General features: G+C 44.6%; 1 protein-coding gene across 8 annotated transcripts in view; it reads left to right on the top strand.

Annotated features, from left to right (window-relative positions):
• NTNG1 (netrin G1) overlaps nt 1–17573 on the top strand; it is a 366458-nt gene that overhangs the window by 145515 nt on the left and 203370 nt on the right. For all 8 annotated transcript variants that reach the window (XM_060232307.1, XM_060232304.1, XM_060232300.1 and 5 more), the window contains exon 3: nt 10893–11530. In XM_060232307.1, coding sequence (XP_060088290.1) covers nt 10893–11530 — 638 coding nt within the window. The remainder of the gene's footprint in view (nt 1–10892; nt 11531–17573) is intronic.

Genomic DNA, 17573 nt, shown 5'->3' on the forward strand with positions numbered 1-17573 from the left:
CCCCATTATACCCATTGAAATCAATGGCAAAATAGAGTATATTGGAAGCCACCTGGAGGGAAGGGGGTTTGAGGGAGAGCCCCCAAAATTGCAGGGAACTCGCAGGGGACTCTCCCCTACAAAACCCCCAAGTCTCAAAAAGATTGGGCCAGGGGGTCCCTGTCTTTCGGCTCCCCATTGCCACCAATTCTGGGGAAAGCCCAATTAGCCACTTCCTCTACTATAATTGCTGTGGGGAAAGTGACTCTGGCCAAAGGGGGGTTTGAGGGAGAGGCCCCAAAACTGCAGGGCAGCTTCAGGGGACTCCCCCGCATGCAACCCTCCTGGCCCAAAAAGACTGCAGCCATCTGTAGTCACCCCAAAAGGAACACTGTTTCCAATGGTGAGAAAAAAACAATTAGAGCCACTTCCCCCACTGTAATTGTCATGGGAAAAGTGGCTCTGGGGAGCAGAGGGTTTTGAGGAGAGCCCCCCAAACTGCTGTGCAGCTTCAGGGCACTGTCCCACACAAAACCCACAAGGCCCCAAAAAAAATTGGACCAGGGGATCCAGTTCCTGGGGCACCCAAAGCCAAACCTAACTTCACACCAGAGAATCTCTATAGGACCCAAATGTACTACATCCATCTATCTACTCTGTGAACCCTGTTGGCCTGGAACCAATATAAACCCAGTTGCCAACGTCACTGCCACACAAAACACAATCTGCTCAAGGTCTGCTTTGCAGACCTGGCTGCAGCAAACCCAGATGCCAGCTCTCCAGCCCTGTCACAAACAACACGGGGAGAGCTGGCCAAGCACAACAAGCATGCTGGTTCTGGGTCTCTCACCCAGATGCCAGCTTCTCTTCCACAGAAAACAAGATCTACAGATGCCAGCTCTCCAGCCCTGCCCCAAACAACACGGGGAGAGCTGGCCAAGCACAACAAGCATGCTGGTTCTGGGTCTCTCATCCAGGTGCCAGATTCCCTGCCACAGAACACGCAATCTACAGATACCAGCTCTCCAGCCCTGCCCCAAACAACACAACTCTCAAACAAGAGAAGCGGTGGACCACACCTAGCTCCACATCATTCTGTATCTGACACAAAGCAAGAAGCATTTAGACTTACCTTGAGTGATGGATGGTTGGCTGGTCCAGGCTCTTTTGCATTACCCAGGGTGCATCACGAGGAGGCGAGCCAGAGTTGCACCCCAAATGAGGAAGATCACTGGGAGGGTCTCAGATTGTGTGAGAGGAAGGGAACCATTCCATCTCTCTCAGCTCAGCAGCAACACACCAGCTATCACTGTCCCATTAGAGGGACCTTAGCATTAGTATGGCTGCTGGCTGCCTGTCATCATCACTGGCACCTCCCTCTCTCTTCCTCCTGCCCCTGGAAAAAAAAACCTGGGTTATCCTGGCTGGGCCTGTGGGTGCTGTCGGTTACAGTTGAGGGCTGCAATGACCCTTTCAGTATTATTAGGCATGTGTGGATGGGGACTGCGGAAATTTGGATAGCTTTGCAGATTTTAAACCAGCATTCACTTTTGGTTTGGGGATGGATGATAGGTGGGGGGGGGGGTGCACTGCCAATCAATTTGTGAGTGAGTTTTTGGTCTGTCTTTGGACTCCAGTCTATGTTTAATGGGAGAGCATTTTACAACCACTTTCCAGGCGCGGGCCAAGAGAGGATGCAGGCACAAGTAGGTGCTCACTTTATTCACTCTCGAAGTCTACGTTTGGGGAGCCGAACAGAGGCAAGTTGACCTTCAGAAAGACCAACTGCTCAACTGTCCAGGGTTGCAGGCGATTGCAATGTGAACAGACAATGTCACCCATATGCGAAAAGTTGCGCTCACTCTGCACGCTTGTCGGTGGGCATGAGAGGAACGCCTTGACCATGGAGGAGAGGGCTGTCCAGACCCCCTCCTTCGTGACCCAGTAGTCCAAAGGAGATGTTTCCTGTGACTCATTGGGCTCCGAAAGATAGTCCCTCACCATCGTAGCACCCGTCTCCGCTCTCAGGGCCCTTCCGCTCCCAGAGGGGCCAACGAGCCGCCTGGTGAGTGTCATCTCGGGACTCTTTGTGGCGTGAGTCTGGTGGGAAACACTGCCTAGCTGGGGAGGTTGGGGATGAACAGCAATGGAAGTGCCAAATGAGCTGCTTCCACCCCCCTCCTCCTCAGCTACCAGCACTGGGCCCGCCCTGACTCTGCAGTACTTGACCTTCTGGGAGAGCTCGTCTCGCCAGCGATCCAGCTCATTGGCCCACTCAGCAATCATGCCCTTAAGGTGCAGGTCTAACATGGTCGCCATCATGTAGACCTTATCCTGGGTGAAAGTCTGAAAGCGGGCCTCAAGCCCTTCCTGCAGCCTAACAACCAGGGCGCGCACTGCTGGAAGAACATCTGCACGGCCTTGAGCTGGCACTAGAAATGAGGCCAGGTCCTCACAGGCCATGTGGACCATGGGGACGACCAGTGCGATGCTCGCCGTGTTAGACGAGAGCATTTCTGTGTGGGTCTTGAAGGGCCCAAGAACCTCCACAGTCTGAGAAATGACCACCCAATCCTCTTGGGTGAGACGGTTCTCATCCCAAAAGACCTTCGTCTCAGAGACAAAGGCATCCAAGACTGCTCTCTGCTCCACCATGTGCTCCAGCATGGCACAGGTGGAGTTCCAGTGTGTGCTGACGTCACCGATCAGGCGGCATGCCTGTCAGTGTCTGTTTCTCACGTAGCAGATACGAGTCCATATTGCTGTGTAAGAAGTGACCTGTGATGTGCCGACATTTCTGGAGCAGAAGTCGGTACTCATGGGTCGCGGCTAGATACCGACGATCCTGGCTTTTCGTCTGGCCCAATGCGTCCTAAACCACGAGGTGGAGAAGGTGGGCCATGCAAGGAAGGCTTTGTAGGCCCTGACACTGGACAGCCGCCTTGATGTTGGAGCCACCATCAGTCACCATGAAGCCCGTGGTGATGTCTCCGCTGCCTACCCAGCCCTCTAACTGCCGTGACAGGATGGCTCTGAGAGTCTTCTCTGTGTGCGGTGCGTCGACTGCTTTGGTGTGCAGCAAGGCCCAGCGATAGCCAGCCTGGCAGCCCTGACCCTGCCTGCTGCTGCCGCCACCACCACCTTGCAGCTCACTGGGTTGCCACCAATGCGCAGTCAGGGAGAGATACCCCACAAACGCATGTTGGGAGCTCCAGATATCTGAGGTGAAATGAACAGTCCCCCCGGCAACACGGGACAAATGCGCCTTCACCACAGATTTGGTTGCCCTGAAAACAGATGGCACAATGGTCCTGCTAATGGTGGTTCTAACAGAAACTTTGTACCAGGGCGCCAGGTACTCAAGCAACCCTAGCACCCCAGGATTCTCAACCACTGAAAATGGAAGCCCATGGGCGACCAACCGGGCAAGGTTCCAGGCGATCACCCTCCTGCTGTACCTGATTCCCCCTCTTGGCACACAGGTGCCACCCCCACCAAACATCTCAGGCAGAGATGGCTGGCATCCCTGCACTGCCACGGAACTCTCCTGGAGAGCACTGGAGGTAGTCGCGATGGGACAGACCTCCTGGCTGGGTGGAGTTGGCCGCTTGGGCACCCCAGCACCAGCCTGCTTATCCCCCTTAAGAAGCACCGCCTAGTGGTGCTTCCGCAAGTGGTTCCGCATCCCCCCCGGAGTCAGGTGGGCAGGGTCCCGCGCATGGCTGATCTGGGCCCTGCACAGCTGCGTGGATCCTCCATAAGTCAGAAATGCTTCCAGACTTCGGAGGTGTACGAAGCCACCTCCTGTGAGGTGCTCAAAGCAGACACATCGTGTCTCGGGGTGGCAGGAGGGGCTGGCCACCGGGAGGAAGTGGGTGGAGATGGAGGCACCTTGTGATAACAGTTGGAAGATGGATTCTGGGGAGCAGAGGGTTTGAGGGAGAGTCCCCAAATCTGCAGAGCAGCTGCAGGGGCCTCTCCCCCACAGGCAGTGCCATGTTCCCAAGCAGAACCAGTGCCACCATGCTACTGCCATGGGCACAAACAGTACATTTGATCAAACTAGATAATCTCTCTAATTCAAAAATTGGGGTGCAGGCTCTCTGCAAGGACTGCTGCAACAGAACCAGTGCATTGAATGCACTATTGCAATGCAGCAGAGATGGGGCATGAACTTCCTGCATGTCAAGCATCTGCCCACTGAACCACAGCCCCACAGAAGAAATACCTGTGTGGAATCCCTCAGTACTCCATTTGTTGTGTCAGTGAAACTGGGGCACTTGGGTTTTAAAAGAAGCTGATGAAAACAGTTGACACTCTCCCATGTGCTTCTTATAGGAGCTTTCTGATTTGTGCTCAGTTCCTGTTCCTATCCCTCTCATGATTAGAGTCGTACTCACAATTGTGTCAGGTTCCCTGACAATTGAGTCAGAATGTCAGCTGGTTGTGGTGTATTGAGGTGTTCACTCATATTCAGTCATTCCTATTTATTTGCATTATACTGCACTTCCTATATTATACCCTCATAACCTGGACTGTGTATTCATTTTCTCCCTTGTTCAAACATGTATCAAATTGTGCCTACTTTGGCATTTGGCTTGCTGTAAATTTCTACAAGACTGTAACTTTCTACTGGACTGTGTATTCATTTTCTCCCTTGTTCAAACATGTATCAAATTGTGCCTACTTTGGCATTTGGCTTTCTGTAACTTTCTACAAGATGCGCAAGAGGAAAATTTTAGCAATGGAATTGGTATCTGGTAGCCATGGCAACATCTGGCTCTAGCCGGACAACTTTGAGCGCCCCAAAAAGACTCACTATGTTATGCATCTAACCCTGGGAACCTTAATGGACAGGGGCTGGCTTTAGCTTGCACACCTTTTTGCTTGGTATACTATTGGTTCTGTTTGTAAGTTACCCTAGTCTTGGTGATGGCTTTGTGACACAAAGGTCCATTGCTCTGTATTAATCTCTAATAAACTTCTGTGTTCATATGTGCTGAGTTGATTTGGATCAGTAACTGGCAAAACTTTACAAATTGAGTCTTTGCTCCAAGTAGGCTATTGTCTTTTTCCTAGATAGGATACGCTTCAGGCCCTGGCAGCAGCTGGATGCTGTCCTTTCTTGGGGTTCAGTTACCAAGGAGACATGATCACTTACCACAGTTCAAGCTACTGTTCCCTCTGTTGTTGTTCATCCCCAGCTCCTCCTTCATCCCCTGGCATGGACACCCTTGCCTTTATTTCACAGACTGGATATAGTGGAATTATCCCCTGATATCCTTTGACATCACTTATCATGATCCCCAATTTCTTAAAACTGTGTTTAATTCATTCTAGAAGCTGAATGCTCCATTAAGTGCTCTCCCAAATGTTGCTGTTAATATTTTTAATAGCAACAAGGTATGGGTGAACACCAGCAAAGCTAACCTCTAACAGAAACTCCATTATTTCTGTGTTGTTGTTTTCAGATTTTAGACACCGCTGTGCACATTTTGGCTCCATATTACAATGGGGAAGATTTAAGCACATACTTAATTCTTCCACTGAATCAATGTAACTTGGGCTTAACTTTGATTGTGATGTGGCCTTAGTTCTTTGAAGCTGTACATATTCCTTCTCTAGTACTAAAGCATCATTCCCCACACATATAAACAAAAAAAAGCAAAGAAGCATAATTTACATGTGGACAGAATATCATAGTACTTCTGCTATATTGGTAATACTAAAAACAAAAGCTGATTGATTGTCTATTAGTGGGAGCTTCTCCAAAAAAGGACTTTCTTCTCTTCAGTTGACATGTACATATGTCTTATGAGTACCCTTGTAGCACTCATTATTGAAGACAGGGATCACACAATGACAGTAACTGAAACACTTTGAAGCCCTAAGGTCAGAGGTGGAAATAAATATAAAAGTAATTATACAGAATATAAAAGGGGGAAATTAATTATGCAGGGAATTATTCCCTCACCTAGATATTCAACAGAACTCTCAATAATTAGATTTTTCTCTCCACACAATGGATAGGACAGTATTTAACCCCGCAGCAACTAATACTAGACTCACCAAATACACAGAATTGTTCAGGGAAGCAAGAGATGTTTAAAGTACTGCTGGAAGTCTTTTCCGTTGGGACCTCAAGGTTTTCGAGGTGGAAGAGGTGTTTGTTTGACTTCCAGAAAATATGCAACCCCCTCTGACTATACCAACAGAGGGGGGTTTTTTGTTTTTTTGTTTTGTTTTGTGTATTTTTAGCAGGAACACACAGGAATGCAGTTCTGGCTGACTTGGTGTCAGGGGTGTGGCCTAATATGCAAATGAGTTCCTGCTGGGGGTTTTCTACAAAAAAAGCCCTGCCAACTGACCACTAGTAGCTAGAATGAACTGAGTCTGGTTTTTTATTCCATTTTTATTGAAATAAAATGTCAATAGGCGGGATGGAATATTGGCTTGGTACTTCTTAAAAATAGCTAATCCACCACTATATCCAGGCTGGTGCAGTAGCTAATATCAGAATAGGATCTGTGTCTCCTTTGGTTCTTCACATTCTCTCATCCTAACCTGAGAGATGGTTGATGTGAGGATAGGTCGAAATATAGGAGAATGAGGTGGTAAGTTGATTGGGTCCTAAGTGTTGGGATATGGCAAGATCTAAATTTCAGACATTATAGAGTTAACATATTTGTTTTGATTCTAGCAGAGATCTGACCTGAAAGTGCAACTTGGTTTACGGCCAATCTTGTGTGTTAATTTGTATGTTTGATATACTGATTGAGTGGTTTTAATTTATCAGTGTTTGGATTGGCTAATGAGAGTTAAGTTTCTTTGACTGCAAAAACCTGTTCATTTCTGTCTTATGTTTTTATCTTGTTAACTGTCTTGAGTTTGAGGAGATAAAGCAGGATATAAATATTTTAAATAAATAAATAAAAGCATATTTTCTGGTGCACTACCAGATGGAGCAGTCACCCTATAATCATGTTTGGGCTCATAGTGACAAGAATGGTTCTGTTCTTGTTGCTACCACAGAAGCATACCTTTACTATCTTGCATCTTCAACTGCTTTTTAAGATTGCATTTGATTCGTATCTACAGGTAGTGACAGGGGAATGGATGAGAGTGAGTGCAGATCAGTGAACCCTAGTGTGCCTACCAGTGGCTTCCATTTGCTTCTTTGACAAATTATCTCTTTTCCCAAAGCAAAGAACCACTGGAGTAGGAGGGGATTCAAATGAATCTAGAATCACTTTTCTGTCTGTAAGGAGCACCTATTCAGAAACAGCTAGCTGGCTTGCAACGTACTGACATTGTGATGGCCCCAGCATCCCATAACAACCATTTAATGCTCAGATTGGCAGTCATTTGGTGGTGGTGGACAATGCACATCTTCAACATTCTAGCAGTGCCTACAGGCTTAACCAGTGGTCTTCAAACTTGTTAAACCTATAGGCACTTTTGGAATGTTGAAGATGTGCATTGTGCATCACCACCAAATGACTGCTACACTGAGCAATCATTACGTAGTTACCATGGGATGCTGGGGCCTTCACAATGTCAGTATGTTGCAATACCACATCTTCTCAGACCTGTTAGTGGAATATCCCATGATTCTTGTTGGCACATAAGGAAGTTTGAGTGTGAGTTTGTGGGGTTCCCTTGCAAACTGGCTATAGTCTCTGCCTGGCTTGTCACTGGTCAGGTTAGCATTTAGTTGCAGCAGCATTAATCTAGTGGATGTAAGCTTACCAGTCACTGAACCTGTGTATCAGTGATTTAGAAGACGTGATTCATTCCCTTGTAATGCTTTCAGGACTTTGTAACAGCTTTTTGAAGCTATCCCAGCCTCCCGAAGTGATAGCCTTTTGGAGCAGTAGCAGAGGTGGCAGCTCTCAAGTTAATGCATCAAAAGGTCAAGAGGAGAATAATTCACTTTCTCCTTGCCACAGAGGAAAAAAAACACACACAGTAAAACCTGCCCATTTATTGGCAAGATTATATATAAACACGTAGTTCATATCTCTAGCTACCTCCTCGGCAGCTTTCCAGATGGAGCGGCTGTCATCACCTACCTACCTAATCAAGTGGAGGATTATCTTGTCCTGATAAATTGGAGGCAACATCTTCTGGAAGAAAGAAAATGTCTTACATGAAGTACTTCACTAGCCTTTAGCTAATAGGGGAGCAGATGTCTGGATCAAGCCCCTGAGCATGTAGTGAGTAGCACAACTGAATGATTTGTGGCGAACAGTGTAAATGTCTTTAAAAGAAGACATCAGTAAACAGGCACACTGTTAAGCATGATATATTTGAGGCTAGGGGACAAAAGGAAAACTGAAAGGCTATAATAGATACGGTTTGAGAGAAGAACACACACATTCTGTACGGCTGATTTGGATCCATTTGCCCTAAAAGGGGCTGTTTTTATTAACTGAGCTCTTGCAGCAATGTGTTTGCATTAAAAAAGAGAAAAAGAAATATTCCTGGCTTTGCCATCCTGCGTTGTTCTGAAACAAATCAAAACCACTGAGCCGTTAGACACTCGTTCATTGTTCTTGGGGGTGTGTGACTTGATTACTGGCAACTTATTCAAGGTAAATAAACTATTTTCTCTCTTTCAAGCCCCACTGAGATAAGCATTAACATTTGCTAAGCACCCAGCTGTGTGGGAAGATTTATTTAAACAAAAAAATAAAAATAAGGGGGGAAGGAAACAAAGCAGGAGAGCTCTTGTTCTGATAAACAAATCAAGCATTTTTTTTTTAACTAAACAACAGAAAGGAAGTTTTAAAATAACAAACCACACGTGTAATATATTGCCTCAAATACAATGATCGAAGGAGTTGCAGAACTGTATTTGGGGCTGCCAAAGCCAATATCACCATTAGGTGTGCATCTCTTGGGTCACAACTGCAACCCTGCCAAAGCCTAACAATGTGCCTAACTCACAAACTGAAATCAATGAGCTTAAGGACAAGCTTTCTTTCTTTCCTTTTTAGCTTCCAGGACCAAAAGTCTTAAGCTCAACCAGGATATATCAATTATTGAAACATATATATGGATATACATTACTCACAATATTCACAGAATTCAAAAGCTATCTTCTCTCCACAAAGATCCTCAATGGATTTTTTAAAAAATAAAATCATTATTTAAATGCTACATTGGGATGGAGGAACTGCTGATTTGATTGCAGAAGCCAGTGTGTCTGAGATTTTTAACTCTTTCCCCTTGTTTACCTAATCTTAATTGTGCCCTCAAGTTAAATCCCCCCCCCTCCCCGCAGGGAATGTGGAAGGTGGCAGGTGCCTACATCAAGGCTGCATCCAGGCTGCATTTTCCCATCTAATGAGCAAATAGCAGCTGAGCTGGAGGGAAGAGAACCACAATTTATGGAGGAAAGGGCTAAAAAAACTGACATTCTGTTGTTACTGTGATCAAATGAGTGACAAACATACCCCCAAAATAAAACAGAGAGACCGCTCACAGATCTCTTAATATAACTTTTGTGCTAGACTATGCCCTGCTTTCTTTACAGAGACTCTTAAGGGCTGTTTTAAGTAGGTAGCAGTATTATAACAGTCCTCTTCCTACCAGGCTTTCACTCATAGTGGTTCCATGAGCACCATGGGGATAGCCTTTTTTGTGTGGTATCTTACTTTTTTCATCAGTGGAAAAGCTAGTTGGAATGGATCCAACCCAGTGCATTTGAAGAGTATGTGAGAAAATAGATAAACTGTATATGTGGTAGGTGGTACATCTGCAGTGGCTCTTTCCCAAGAGTCTCTTGATAATGTGAGTCAGCAAATGATGAAAATGTTCCACAAATCTGTGGTTCAAGTGCCCTGCCCAATGGAAACACTCAGCGAAGTCTGGTTGAGGAGGAAGAAAATAAAGTTTATTGCAATAAATGGAGAGCAGAGCAGAGCTAAGCCAAAGCCTGTAACACCAAGCTGCTCCACCCCCTTTCAATGAATTAACCAGCCCTAAGAGACTTCCACATTAGATATGGCTAGAATAGTCACAGTTTTTGGCTAAATGAACTTCTGAGGCATATTCAAAGGAATTTTTAGGGAAGCAGAAAGGAGTTAAATAAAGTTAGCCACAAGGAAAAGTTGTGTCTAACCTGGCACTGCATCCTGCAACCATTTGTAGAGTAAATTTTAAAAATGGTCATCACAGAAATTGCATCTGTTAGTTAGCACTGTCTAACCAGGCTATTAATTGCCTTCTTTACAGACTATGACAGAAGGGAAGAGTAGTAGTGTAGTAATTCATTACCAAAGTGGTATATGGAAACAATGTCAAATCATTGGTACTTTGATTTATGAAGTCCATCACAGTAAAACAAATTACATGTGTTTGCCACTTTAATCTATGTATTGATTAGTTGAATTAACATGGCAGGCTTCCTGCCCAGCACCCCCCAGGTGCCACTGCCCTCCCTCCCTCTGCAGCACCATGCTCTGTTGCCACCGCCCCATCAGCATGCCACAACAGGGGGGAGAGGCCGGTAAACTAGGCATTTGTCATGGGAATCAGGAGGGTGGGAGCCCAATTCAGCACCACCCCTCCCAGCACCCTAGGCAACCGCCTAGTTTGCCTAGTAGGTGAGCCAGCCCTGTATATGTGTGTGTGTCTCTATGTGTTATATCTATACACACACACATTTGAACTGAGGGATTGTGTCTTTTTACTGCATACTTTGTAAGTATTTGATAATTACAGTATACCTTTTTTGCTATTCCTGTTATGATGACTAGTTCCAGAGACCTTCCATTTCTTTTTCTTTGATAGGTAACCCTTTATCTTTTTATCAGTTACTATGACATATGAAATTATCTTAAAACTATCAAAATCCTTTGCATCTAATGACTACATGCCTTACATCTCCTTTTGTCCTTCTTTCACAGGGGAACCCTTATATGTGCAATGAGTGTGATGCAGCCATAGATGAACTGGCACATCCACCTGAACTGATGTTTGATGTTGAAGGAAGGCATCCTTATACCTTTTGGCAGTCTACTACATGGAAAGATTACCCAAAGCCTCTTCGGGTTAATATAACTCTCTCTTGGAACAAAACTATTGAGCTAACAGACAACATAGTCATTACCTTTGAATCCAGCCGTCCAGACCAAATGATCCTAGAGAAATCCCTCGACTATGGTCGAACATGGCAACCATACCAATATTATGCTACAGACTGTTTAAACGCTTTCAATATGGAACCAAAAACAGTGAGGGATTTATCCCAACACACAGTCCTTGAAATCATTTGCACAGAAGAATATTCTACGGGGTATATGGCAAACAGTAAAATCATCCATTTTGAGATTAAGGATAGATTTGCATTTTTCGCTGGTCCCCGTCTTCATAATATGGCTTCTTTGTATGGCCAGCTTGACACAACCAAGAACCTAAGAGATTTCTTTACTGTCACAGACTTGAGGATAAGACTACTCAGGCCAGCAACTGGGGAAATATACGTGGATACTGACCATTTGACCCGCTACTTTTATGCAATCTCAGACATAAAAGTAGTTGGAAGGTAAGAAAATGTAAAATATTTCTGTATTAATTTCTTTGTTTGACGGTTACCACAGTTTTCTATCTTTTCTTTCTCTGATGGTGAAGATGGTAGCCTATCCAAGAATTTGAAATTCTCCCAGTTTTTAGAAACTCATTTGTAAAACGATTAGGGTTTAGACTAGCCCAGCACACCACTATCAAGTATCTTCAGAAATGTAGCCAATCAAGCTTCTGTTGCTTGGCTTACTTTTGTATTGACTGTGTTTTACAGAGGCAAAAACAAAGATAGTAGGTTGTGATGTAGTGGAACAGTCTACTTTGTTACTGTACAGAGGCTGGTTTGTGTGAGTGGATACTAGCCTTAAGAGAAGGCTACTTAAGGATACTTAAGGATACTAGCCTTAAGAGAAGCCAGTACGACTTTAGCCATTCTCAATAAATAGAAAGGTGATTGGGAAGTGTTTTGCTTGAGGAATAGCCTATTCAGAAGGGTGGTTTTTTTCACAGTAGGAAAGAAACAGATGCTCCAACATTTGAAAGGGAAGTGTACATCATGTTCAACAAACTCTCAAAAAAGGCAGGGATAAAAAGATATGAAAAATGGTTGTCAAATGGTAGAATGTTTCTCTAGGAACAGACAGAGTGTCATCATGAGTCAAAGTGAGGTGACTAATCCAGGCAGCAGTTGGCCATCATTAAGACAGCAGTCTGACTAAATTTGCCTTTGCGTATTTCCCATTGGTTTCCATGGGTCAGGTCGAGGAGGACATTAGCAGGAAGGAGCGTCATCTGGATTTTCTGTGTCAGGCACCAAAGTGCATTAGGTTACCCTTAGGTAGGAGGATGATTATGCAAATTCCTAGCCATGTTTAAAGAAGTTTCTAGGTGATTGAATGGGATGGTGGCAAGACCTCAGAGTCAAAAAGGATTTCTTAACTTAAAATAGAACATTAAAGGTCATAACATGACAGCAGAAGGGACTGCTGTCAAGGTTATATCACAGGTTGCTCTTCACATAGCTTTATAAAGGCAACAGTTTGCTTCTGCATAGAATGGTTCAGATGGTGAATCTAAATGTTGGTGCTGAGAAACCCATGATATTCCTGGAGCTGATGTGCTAGCACACAGTAGTGCATTTGGGTTTGGCTTTGTTCCTTTATTGTCTGAATGGAATGAAAACTGGCCATAGTGATTATCTCATGAGTAAACGTTTTCAACAGTGGAGATGCATTTTCAGCAGTGGAGATGCATTACAGTATAGTGTAAAATATCTGGAAATGCTCTGGTTCCTGGGATTTTATTGTGTCTGGCACAAACAATGCAACTGTATAAGGTCTGAGAGGTTTAACTTACTATGCTGTTGAGAATAATCCTGCAGTAGTTCAGAATGAACGATACAAGAGGCTATATGTGTAGTGCAAACCTGGTGATGGGGGGAAATATGTTTTCTCTAGCTAATTTTAATAACAATGGCAAGCTTAAAATCCTTTCTCTACTGATTCCCATTTTTATATATTTCTGGGAAACGTTTTGTAGTTTGTTGACTTTTTCCTTGTTAAAGTTCTGACTAAAGCCCCAGTCTAGAGATAGCCATGCACAACAAGGTCTTGCATAGAATTGGTTATGTGCGCACAGTAGACATTTGCTGTAGCTTCAGATAACAATGAGAATAAAACTCATCCTCTTCCACACTGTACAGTGTTCATGGAGCTCACATAAGCATCCAAACCTTATCTGTGCTGCTCATGTCTTAGGCACTGTGTGCAATGTTCTCAGTCCATCCTCAGGAATCAGGAGTACTGACCCAGTTTTTAAATTTGGGCATTCATTGAGAGGATCTGCATTAGTGTATCTTACTGAATGGGACTGTGAGTAGAAAAGGTGTATAGGATCGTTTGTTTATGGCTTTGCCTTATCCTGTTGCCTGTAATTTCTTCTTTTAAAAGAATGTAGATTCCTGATCATTTTTAAAATTTAAGAAGGTAATGAGACCTTAATGCAGTATTGATAGCTGAGCATATACAAACAAAGAAATGGACTCAGCATATTAGAAGGATACAGAATATCCAGTAAGAGCAGTTGTCAGCAAAAGATAATTGATTTTTTTTTATGATTAAGCTCCAATCTATTGATTGCTTTCAGTCTCAATATATAACTTGAGCAAGCATAGTTTGTTTTCTCTCCCAACCTTGAATACTTTCCATTCCAAATTAATGTTTAGCACTACCATAGATTGCCATGAGATCTGAAGTGACCAACTAGGGTTCCCACATGCCCTCCAAACCAGCATTAAGAAACATGGTTGAACTGGATTTCCAGTTTTTGTTTGGAAGGACAACACTAACCATGGTTAGCAAATCTGAACAGGGCTAACTATGGTTAACACTGTAACAAATGAAAAGGGAACTGAACATGAAGGGGATAATTGGCCGTGGTATTCAATCCACAAAACCTTGGTTTTTGATCTTCATAATGATGATATGGAAAAAATCTTCTGAATTGGGTTACTGTGTTCTATCTGTGTTTTTGTGCCAAAAGGATGCATTCTGCCATTACCTCTTTGCATGGGTGCTATGATACAAGCACTTGCATCCATCTGCCATAGGAGCAGAGAGCAAAAGCATCAATTACAACCCTGTTATCCATCCTCTCTTAGAACCCTGGCACGGATGTAGGTGAACAAATCTCTCTATTAAATGTGAGAATACAGGTTTCCCTGTCAGGGAGCAGAGCTATGTCTCTCCAAAGGTGAGATGGTTCTCTAGCTGTCAATATGTATAAAAAGCCCCACATGTGTAAAAAGCCCCCTGTCCTTGCTCAGAAATAAGAAAATCTGTTTCATTTTTAGATATTAACACCATATTCTGAGTACAGTTAAATAAATACAGTTTAGTACAAATGTCTGCTTATCTTTTTATCACTTAGCATAGAAAACATAAGGCAGGAAGCAAGTTGGGTCTGAACTTATCAAAACAATCTCACAGTGAAATTGTGTTCTTAATGAGAAGAAATAATTCAAATTGGGGGGAAAAAACCTAACAACGAAAGAGTGTGTTATAGAAGTTAACATTCCTCATGCCCTTTCTCTAACCGATATTAGCAGTTATTAATGTAAAATGTCAAAACAGTGGTAAAATGCCATTAGATTCATAATTGTTATTTAAATGCACAGCTATTGTTTTGCTGATGAATGGTAATGTTATTTAGAGATCTCTTTTATGCTTGTTGGAATGTTATGTTGACTCATATGCTTTGTATATTCACTTATATTCTTTCCCTATCAAAGGGATTCATGGATATTTAGACCTAAACTTGAGTCATGTCTCTTGCCTACCCTCTGAGGACTCTATTTCAGATTTAATGAAGGGTTTCTGGATACTTTGGGAATTTGTAGTAAAGATCAAAGGACTGTTTTGGGGTCTGTTAAAGTTTAAATTGCAGGCAGAACCTCAAGCATACTTCTGGTTGCATTTGTTGTAATGACTTTTAGAATAACGCAATCAAAGGTGTGCATGAAGAATAATAACATTCTTTTCTGAAGAACTGTCCCTGCTCCTTGCTGAAGTGGCATCCTGCTTCTCCCTTCTAAGTTCAAACAGAGTTTGAATCTGTAGCCAAAGAGCCTGTTTTCCGCCATATAATACAAGCAGGAAGACAAAAATTAGGAGGCAAGCATAACAGGGAAAGGCTGTTGCAAGAGAATTAAAATCAGCAGCTTTCCAGAAGAGAATTTTTAAAAATGAAATAATCACATAACAAATCAACTCTAAAAAATTAAGTGTGACGATGTAGAGAATTTATTTGATGGTGTTGCTTGTTGGTTAAACCCTTCAGTAATTGGACACACATACTACAAAGGAGTTATCTGCTGCATAATCCTATCCCAGTAGATTAAATTGATGCAGGTTCCTTTCACCCCTCTTTTTTGCACTCGGCTGGTGCTGATAAACTACCTCTTGCAGAGGCATCCCCCCCACTTGCAACTCATATGGATCCTTGCCTCCCTTTCATTGATAAGAGCTTAATCTGTCTCCCTTACAAGTAGGAAACAGCACAGTTTTTGATCCTGGTTGCTCTCACTGCTTGAATGAAGAGCAAGCTGATAAATCTGGGTAATATCTGGAAGAAGCTACCCTGAAGATTTCTGTAGGGATTCTGACTGCCTATCATATAGCCAAATACATTTTCACTGATCCCTTGAGATTTACTTAGGTACCTCATTATCCTAAGATAACAAAAAAACCCTGAATTTCCTCCAGTCACACATGGTTTCCATCTCTCCAGATTTTCTGTTTGCAGAAGGCGTAGATTGGGCAGAGTAAACTATGGATCTTCTTCGTGGTCTCTGTGCTTCACACTCATGGGTAGAGTGCCTGTGCCGATCCCTGAATTGGTACCTAAAAAGCCCGAGATTTTTTCGCAGTCGGCACCAATGGGCATGCACAGGCATCCCAGTGCGCATGGTCGCCGGCGCCAGCACGAGGATCCCACCAGTTCCTTTCTGACCGCTGCACTGAGAGGATCTCATTTCGTGTCCCCGGTCGGTAAAGTAATCTTAGGATTGCCTTTCTTGCTGTATATAGCCCGTTATTTTCTTAGTGTAGTTAGTTAGTTAGTTAGTTGCTAGATAGTTAGTGTTGTAAAAAAAAAATGTTGGACTTGCCCTTCGGGGCCCAGTTTTCCCCCGTTTTTCCCCTCAGAGACTTTCCTGGGTGGGTTTTTTCCTTGGCGTCTATGGAAAAACGTTGGGTTTTTTTTAAGAGGTGCTGCTCCTGTGGGAAGAAGATTGCCCCCCCCCCGATAGCCATTCCCTCTGTCTCCTTTGTTTGGGCGAGGGACATCGTGTGGATTCTTGCTCGCACTGCCTGAGTTTTTCCAAACAAACTCGCAAGAATCAAGCAGCAAGGCTTTCGGCTGCGTTGGTCGAGTCGGCACTTTGTCCTCAAAAGATGGCATCGGGCCCATTGGTACTGATGGGAGAGGCCGCGGCCCCGACGATCACATCGGCCAATACATTGCCAATCAGGACCGAGATGCCAGTCAAGCGCGGGCGTTCCACAAAACGACCTTCTGAAGGGTCAGTGGACACCCCAGCTAAAAAGCATCGGGATGACTCAGGGACCCGATCATCCGCACCGAAAAGGTGAAATCTAAGGAGAAGCGGAAGAAGAGATCATCCCGCACTCCTTTCCCTTCTCATGACGCTTCAACATCGATGTCAACCACTCCACCGAGGAAAATCTTGGCGTCCCCACATCGTATCCCTTCGGTGTCGAGAGGCAGTGCTTCGCAGCAGTTGCATCTATTGGCATCGGAGCAAGAGACTGATCTCACTCAGCGCTCCCATTCTTCGGGGTCGAGGCGCCGCAGTGAGAGTGACTCTGTCTCGGAGGTGGAGGTGGAGGCACTGATGGAGCCATTGGCACCGCTGGATCAGGCAAGAGGTCGGAGAGAGCTGGAACCGACCACCGTAGCTCACCGCTTCCCACTGCTTCCACCGTGGGAGCAGCGCCAGTGGCCTCCCTACGCCTATCCATACCTGCCGTACCAGTGGTACCCCCCTTGGGAGTTTGCAGACTGGGACCAGCAATCCGAGGCATCCCATATGTCGAGGCTTTCCCAGCATTCTAGGCGGCGTCCCTCGGCATCGATGTCCGTCCCGCTCGAAAGATGCAGCGTGGTGGTGGAGGAAGTCCAGCCTAGGTCGTCGGTGTCGATCCGGTCACCCATCAGAGAGTCAACGCCGGTGCTCTTGAAACATTCTTTGAGGAGAGAGTCTTCATCATCGGACTCCGAGGTCAGTACCGATGATCCGGACAGGGCTTAGGAACCTTCGCCAGTGTCTCATACCGCTGAGGATCTTCCCATTTCACCATTGGAGGATCTAAAGTCGTATGGGGACCTGGTGAAGAGGATGGCACTCTCCCTCTCTCTCCCGGTGACACAACCGCAACCCGTTGTAGACAACACCGTATTCGACATCATGCAGCGGGGTACGTCTACAGCGGTTGTCTTGCCTGTTACGAAGGTCATCTTACAGGCAATGAAGGAGCCCTGGGCGA

Source organism: Heteronotia binoei, chromosome 2, assembly GCF_032191835.1.
Source record: "Heteronotia binoei isolate CCM8104 ecotype False Entrance Well chromosome 2, APGP_CSIRO_Hbin_v1, whole genome shotgun sequence".
Lineage (NCBI taxonomy): Eukaryota > Metazoa > Chordata > Lepidosauria > Squamata > Gekkonidae > Heteronotia > Heteronotia binoei.